Below are 8,400 nucleotides of genomic sequence, written 5' to 3' on the forward strand. Positions count from 1 at the left end.
CCTTAATACCATCGAGAACTTGTGGTCAATTCTCAAGAGGCGGATGGACAAACACAAACCCACAAATTCTGACAAACTCAAAGAATGGGCGGCCATCAGTCAGTATGTGGCCCAGAAATTGATTGACAGCATGCCAGGGCGAATTGCAGAGGTCTTCAAAAAGAAGAGTCAGCATTGCAAATATTGACGTTTTGCATAAACTTAGGGGTATATTTACTAAACTGCGGGTTTGAAAATGTGGAGCTGTTGCCTATAGCAACCAATCAGATTCTAGCTATCATTTTGTAGAATGTACTAAATTAATGACAGCTAGAATCTGATTGGTTGCTATAGGCAACATCCCCACTTTTTCAAACCCGCAGTTTAGTAAATCTAGCCCTTAATGTAAATATCAATGAAAACTTATGAAATGCTTGTAATTTCACATCAGTATACCATAGCAGCATCTGACAAAAAGGTCTAAAAACACTGAAGCAGCAAACTTTGTGAAAACCACTACTTGTGTCATTCTTAAAACTTTGTCCACGACTGTACAGTTATGTGTGCCATACTCTGTAGCATAATAGTGACAGTATACATATATTGAGATTCACACTATGGACCTCATTTAGAGTCGGACGCAAAGTTCGTTTTAGGTGCATCTAACCAAAAAACACTACCACGCATGTGCAGAAAGCCCCAAATCCGCCTGCATCTTGGACGCAATTAACACTTGCGACAGCTTGCGACTCACTACGAGAGAATGGGAGGGACGCGGAATTGTGAAGGCGTGACCATGTAAATACATCCTAGTCGCAGTGAGGCGCAGACGCAACACACGTCAAAACAGGGCTAAAGCTGTGCGGCAGGAATTAGGTGGCGCAAGCTTTAGCTAGCTGCAGGAACTGCTCGCAGCTCCATAGGGTATTAAGAGTGGGGTTGCTTACCACTCATAATACCCTACCAAACTGCGGCACACTCCCACTCCTACACTTCTTAAACTGACTTTGCGTCCGACTCTAAATGAGGTCCTATATGTGTATTGAGTGTCTCAGGAGTGACTTTGATGGGATTACATGAGAGGGCAGCTTCTCAGAAATGTCATCATTATTGTGTTATGTAGGCAGTGCTTATAGAAAACCCCACTGTGTTTATGTGATGGTCACTCTTTAAGCAGGACACTCACATAAAAAAAAATAATTCTCTATTCTGAATCTGCCTGTTTGATCAAGATTAACAAAAGGTCCCAAAAAGAGCTGCCACCTGCCGTTTACTGACTTCACAACTAGACATTGACCCACAATTCTAACCTTTATGCAGCCAAAAGTGGCACTTGATACAATATTAATGCATGCAGAGCGACATGGAGTGACATTAGCAGTAATTGTGGGAAGGCCTATCTATGTGTGATAGCAACACAATAGTTCTAGACATATATGTAGATTTACAATAGGCATAATACATACACTGATGCAAATCCATGAATGCTGGTATAACAACCATTAGAAGTATAAAAAGAAAATGACTGTAAAAATCGACAAGTATATTTTGCAATATTTCAATCAACAAATTTGTTAAAAGACCCACATTTTCTACAGGTGCAGGCCCACCAAGAATGACAGCTGCCTACATCTGAAACATGGTAAGAACATCTCTTTAGCTCTAATGTTGTTATTAGATGGGATAAGCCCTGTTGCTGAATTGCCCATCTACTTTAATCTAATTCCTCATCTGCTAAAGAGACCAGCCAGTTTCTTGAGGCGGAAAGTGCATTGTCAGATCTATTATAGAAGGTGATTTAGTTAAAATATCAACAAATTAAAGAGAGAGAGAGAGAAAAAAAAGACATTTCCAAAATGGTTTTTATACCGGCTTTGTAATAGTTTGTAAGACTATACTGTTCTGCAAATTGACTTAGTTCAGTATATTCTTAAATTGAAATTAAAGGTCGAATTCTAAACAGACTATTATTTTAACATAAATCCACCCTTCTCCTTTGTCCCTTCAAATTAGCTGCAATAATATGAACCATAGGCACACACAAATTTCCCCAGGCTTTGCAACCTGGATATTTTTCTCTTCAGGGCTTGACAAGTATGTAGTGAATGGAGGGCTGCCTAGCGGAGAGATCTCCACTGTTTTGGGGTAGCTGCCTCTATCCTAATCTGGCTAGAGTTCTCCTTTAATACTTCCAATCCCACCGTATGCTTATGACCTTGTAAGGAATCTCATCTTGACACAAGTCCAAACTTGGCTTTTATGGGTCACATAGGGGGGGAATTCAATTGGCCACGTTACTGAAAAAAGTAACGCAGCCTGCCCACTATTACTGACGTCGCGGTAACAGTGCGCATAATTACCGTTAATACGGTAATCTTTAACACTGGTTTTCGCTTGCGGCTCAGGGAGCCATGAGCAAAAATCAGGGTTAAAATTACTGTAGTAGCGGTAATAGATTTAGTAGATCTGCATTACTCGCGCCAGAATTGAATTACCCCCATAGTGTCTAGAATAATATTTCTTAACCAATTATTCCCAACAATTTTCATTTATGGTAAGACTCTAGTCATCGCTTACTATCTAAATACACAAGGGGACAACATACCAAAGCAATACATACAGTGAAAACTATTTATTTATGTTTAATTAATAAAACATTTTCCTTTCTTTAAGTTATAAATTTCACACACTAAAAATGCTGTTTACATTTACGACCTCTGTATAGTTGTGTAAATATTTTTATAATTCCCACCTATTATATAAGTGTTCGATTTGTTTTGGTGCTGCTATAACAATATATATGTGGTATAATGTAGCATACAGATATACATATATACGTTATATAGCAGGTTAAAGATGAGTTGGTTAGGATATGATAACAAACTAAAATTGATAATAAAGGAATGCAATTTAACATGCTCAATATGCTAAAGTAAACCAATATTAATAACAATATTAATAATACAAGTTTAATAAGAATTATATTCAGAAGACTTCAATATGTTTGCATTAAATTTGTAGACAGTAGTCATTGATTAAAAGAGTCCAAGTGAAAATCTGTCTTAGATAATCTAAAAGAGCCTCCATGTTGGCTACCAATTGATAGAATACATTGCCAAGCTGTTTTCAAGACCACTAGCTCCTGAAATCTTTAAGGTATAGCCAAAATCATGTTGATGCCTGTTTCTTTCAGCCAGGACATATTTGTAAATTTATGTACATAATTAGCAAATTTGTTTTACAGTTGTTTAAGCACTCGCTCTCTTTCCTTGCTCAGTCTATAAAATGGAATCCTAGAATGGTAGGCATTTCCTTTCATCTGGCACTCTTCCATTGTTTACGGTCTGTGTGGTCTGACTGCTTGCAACATGCCACTCTCTAGAAGGGCCCTCTCTCTTTAAGAAAGACATCTGTTAGGTCCCATACAAAGACGTTCTGTTAAGAGTCTTCTAACACTGCAGGAAACTAGTTTGCAGTATACTGGGGATATTTCACACAATTCTAAAGGTTCCATAGGCATTAAAGTGTGAGAAATATTTCTTTGGCTGTTTGTGCTTTTTCCCAAAGACATTTCCAAGGACATGGTGTGCTAATTTGTGTCTGCACACTGCTAACCTCTTATTGTGTACTTGTCTGACATATGGGTACCATGTGTGTATTTACGTGAATTATTTTACAATCATGAGTTGTGTACATGATGTTTCTATTGCTGCAGTGCTCACAATGAATACTAGATTCTTGACATATATTATGGAACGGTTTCCTCTTTCTTCACAAGTTGATTAGCGTTTTGATGAGGTAGCACAATAGCTTAAATGACTTGAAGGGGGCATGTTTAAAATGTAGATTTCGGTGTCCCCCGTTAGCAACACACCAAGTTAATGTATTGAAATATATTGTGTTTAGAGCTCCGATGTATCACAGCTTTGCCAAGATGGTCCCTTTTTTATAGCCAGAATCCTTAGCTCACGATACTTATGCTCCCATAGTTTAAATTCCTGATGAACTCAAAATAACAGGATTATGGAAAAGGTCCATATAAATGTTCTTTTCATTATCTATAATTAACATTTTGGGTGGATTATATGTCCTGAAGAAAGGTCAGGTGACATGGGTATCCCAGTTTTTCAAATTGATGGGAGTCCTAGATGTGTTACCGCTTTACCAATAACTGAGATGTGTTATCTCTGTACCAGTATGTGAGTGGTGTTACCTCTGTACCAGTATGTGAGGGGTGTTACCTCTGTGCAAGTATGTGAGGGGTGTTATCTCTGTACCAGTATGTGAGGGGTGTTACCTCTGTACCAGTATGTGAGGGGTGTTACCTCTGTACAGTATGTGAGGGGTGTTACCTCTGTACCAGTATGTGAGTGGTGTTACCTCTGTACCAGTATGTGAGGGGTGTTACCTCTGTACCAGTATGTGAGGGGTGTTACCTCTGTACCAGTATGTGAGTGGTGTTACCTCTGTACAGTATGTGAGGGGTGTTACCTCTGTACCAGTATGTGAGGGGTGTTACCTCTGTATCAGTATGTGAGGGGTGTTACCTCTGTACCAGTATGTGAGGGGTGCTACCTCTGTACCAGTATGTGAGGGGTGTTACCTCTGTACCAGTATGTGAGTGGTGTTACCTCTGTACCAGTATGTGAGTGGTGTTACCTCTGTACCAGTATGTGGGGTGTTACCTCTGTACCAGTATGTGAGGGGTGTTACCTCTGTACCAGTATGTGAGGGGTGTTACCTCTGTACCAGTATGTGAGGGGTGTTACCTCTGTACCAGTATGTGAGTGGTGTTACCTCTGTACCAGTATGTGAGGGGTGTTACCCATACTTGCCAACATTTTTTTTTCTTTTTCCGGGAGATGCCGGCTGGGACGTGGGCGTGCAGGGGGCGGGGCTGCGAAATCGCGTCATTTTGGCCCCGCCCCCGTGACAGAATGACGCAAATCGCGTCATTTTACAGTGGGGGCGGGGCTATGCGGGAGTCTCCCGGACAATCCGGGAGAGTTGGCAAGTATGGTGTTACCTCTGTACCAGTATGTGAGTGGTGTTATCTCTGTACCAGTATGTGAGTGGTGTTACCTCTGTACCAGTATGTGAGGGGTGTTATCTCTGTACCAGTATGTGAGGGGTGCTACCTCTGTACCAGTATGTGAGGGGTGTTACCTCTGTACCAGTATGTGAGGGGTGTTACCTCTGTACCAGTATGTGAGGGGTGTTACCTCTGTACCAGTATGTGAGGGGTGTTACCTCTGTACCAGTATGTGAGTGGTGTTACCTCTGTACCAGTATGTGAGGGGTGTTACCTCTGTACCAGTATGTGAGTGGTGTTACCTCTGTACCAGTATGTGAGGGGTGCTACCTCTGTACCAGTATGTGAGTGGTGTTACCTCTGTACAGTATGTGAGGGGTGTTACCTCTGTACCAGTATGTGAGGGGTGTTACCTCTGTACCTGTATGTGAGGGGTGTTACCTCTGTACCAGTATGTGAGGGGTGTTACCTCTGTACCAGTATGTGAGGGGTGTTACCTCTGTGCAAGTATGTGAGGGGTGTTATCTCTGTACCAGTATGTGAGGGGTGTTACCTCTGTACCAGTATGTGAGTGGTGTTACCTCTGTACCAGTATGTGAGGGGTGTTACCTCTGTACCAGTATGTGAGGGGTGTTATCTCTGTACCAGTATGTGAGGGGTGTTATCTCTGTACCAGTATGTGAGTGGTGTTACCTCTGTACCAGTATGTGAGGGGTGTTACCTCTGTACCAGTATGTGAGGGGTGTTACCTCTGTACCAGTATGTGGTGTGTGTTACCTCTGTACCAGTATGTGAGTGGTGTTACCTCTGTACCAGTATGTGAGTGGTGTTACCTCTGTACCAGTATGTTTAGTGGCATTACCTCTGTGCAAGTATGTGAGGGGTGTTATCTCTGTACCAGTATGTGAGGGGTGTTACCTCTGTACCAGTATGTGAGGGGTGTTACCTCTGTACCAGTATGTGAGGGGTGTTACCTCTGTACCAGTATGTGAGGGGTGTTACCTCTGTACCAGTATGTGAGGGGTGTTACCTCTGTACCAGTATGTGAGGGGTGTTACCTCTGTACAGTATGTGAGTGGTGTTACCTCTGTACCAGTATGTGAGGGGTGTTACCTCTGTACCAGTATGTGAGGGGTGTTACCTCTGTACCAGTATGTGAGGGGTGTTACCTCTGTACCAGTATGTGAGGGGTGTTACCTCTGTACCAGTATGTGAGGGGTGTTACCTCTGTACCAGTATGTGAGGGGTGTTACCTCTGTACCAGTATGTGAGTGGTGTTACCTCTGTACCAGTATGTGAGGGGTGTTACCTCTGTACCAGTATGTGAGTGGTGTTACCTCTGTACCAGTATGTGAGGGTGTTACCTCTGTACCAGTATGTGAGGGGTGTTATCTCTGTACCAGTATGTGAGTGGTGTTACCTCTGTACCAGTATGTGAGGGGTGTTACCTCTGTACCAGTATGTGAGGGGTGTTATCTCTGTACCAGTATGTGAGGGGTGTTACCTCTGTACCAGTATGTGAGTGGTGTTACCTCTGTACCAGTATGTGAGTGTGTTACCTCTGTACCAGTATGTGAGGGGTGTTACCTCTGTACCAGTATGTGAGGGGTGTTAACTCTGTACCAGTATGTGAGTGGTGTTACCTCTGTACCAGTATGTGAGGGGGTGTTACCTCTGTACCAGTATGTGAGGGGTGTTACCTCTGTACCAGTATGTGAGGGGTGCTACCTTTGTACCAGTATGTGAGGGGTGTTACCTCTGTACCAGTATGTGAGTGGTGTTACCTCTGTACCAGTATGTGAGGGGTGTTACCTCTGTACCAGTATGTGAGGGGTGTTACCTCTGTACCAGTATGTGAGGGGTGTTACCTCTGTACCAGTATGTGAGGGGTGTTATCTCTGTACAGTATGTGAGGGGTGTTACCTCTGTACCAGTATGTGAGGGGTGCTACTTTGTACCAGTATGTGAGGGGTGTTACCTCTGTACCAGTATGTGAGGGGTGTTACCTCTGTACCAGTATGTGAGGGGTGCTATCTTTGTACCAGTATGTGAGGGGTGTTACCTCTGTACCAGTATGTGAGGGGTGCTACCTTTGTACCAGTATGTGAGGGGTGTTACCTCTGTACCAGTATGTGAGGGGTGTTACCTCTGTACCAGTATGTGAGGGGTGTTACCTCTGTACAGTATGTGAGTGGTGTTACCTCTGTACCAGTATGTGAGGGGGTGTTACCTCTGTACCAGTATGTGAGGGGTGTTACCTCTGTACCAGTATGTGAGGGGTGTTACCTCTGTACCAGTATGTGAGGGGTGTTACCTCTGTACCAGTATGTGAGGGGTGTTACCTCTGTACCAGTATGTGAGGGGTGTTACCTCTGTACCAGTATGTGAGGGGTGTTACCTCTGTACCAGTATGTGAGGGGTGTTACCTCTGTACCAGTATGTGAGTGGTGTTACCTCTGTACAGTATGTGAGGGGTGTTACCTCTGTACCAGTATGTGAGGGGTGTTACCTCTGTACCTGTATGTGAGGGGTGTTACCTCTGTACCAGTATGTGAGGGGTGTTACCTCTGTACCAGTATGTGAGGGTGTTACCTCTGTGCAAGTATGTGAGGGGTGTTATCTCTGTACCAGTATGTGAGGGGTGTTACCTCTGTACCAGTATGTGAGTGGTGTTACCTCTGTACCAGTATGTGAGGGGTGTTACCTCTGTACCAGTATGTGAGGGGTGTTATCTCTGTACCAGTATGTGAGGGGTGTTATCTCTGTACCAGTATGTGAGTGGTGTTACCTCTGTACCAGTATGTGAGGGGTGTTACCTCTGTACCAGTATGTGAGGGGTGTTACCTCTGTACCAGTATGTGGTGTGTGTTACCTCTGTACCAGTATGTGAGTGGTGTTACCTCTGTACCAGTATGTGAGTGGTGTTACCTCTGTACCAGTATGTTTAGTGGCATTACCTCTGTGCAAGTATGTGAGGGGTGTTATCTCTGTACCAGTATGTGAGGGTGTTACCTCTGTACCAGTATGTGAGGGGTGTTACCTCTGTACCAGTATGTGAGGGGTGTTACCTCTGTACCAGTATGTGAGGGGGTGTTACCTCTGTACCAGTATGTGAGGGGTGTTACCTCTGTACCAGTATGTGAGGGGTGTTACCTCTGTACAGTATGTGAGTGGTGTTACCTCTGTACCAGTATGTGAGGGGTGTTACCTCTGTACCAGTATGTGAGGGGTGTTACCTCTGTACCAGTATGTGAGGGTGTGTTACCTCTGTACCAGTATGTGAGGGGTGTTACCTCTGTACCAGTATGTGAGGGGTGTTACCTCTGTACCAGTATGTGAGGGGTGTTACCTCTGTACCAGTATGTGAGTGGTGTTACCTCTGTACCAGT

At 43.5% G+C, this 8,400-nt stretch overlaps 1 protein-coding gene across 1 annotated transcript in view; it reads left to right on the plus strand.

The window, feature by feature from the left end:
• Positions 1-1,622, plus strand: part of LEF1 (lymphoid enhancer binding factor 1) — a 64,639-nt gene extending 63,017 nt beyond the window's left edge. Inside the window, exon 10 of the mRNA XM_075200722.1 lies at positions 1,578-1,622. Within this exon, the coding sequence (XP_075056823.1) occupies positions 1,578-1,615 (38 nt within the window). The 3' untranslated portion in view covers positions 1,616-1,622. The remainder of the gene's footprint in view (positions 1-1,577) is intronic.
• The last annotated feature ends 6,778 nt before the right edge of the window (positions 1,623-8,400 follow it).

The sequence above is a fragment of the Mixophyes fleayi genome, chromosome 1 (assembly GCF_038048845.1).
Source record: "Mixophyes fleayi isolate aMixFle1 chromosome 1, aMixFle1.hap1, whole genome shotgun sequence".
NCBI lineage: Eukaryota > Metazoa > Chordata > Amphibia > Anura > Limnodynastidae > Mixophyes > Mixophyes fleayi.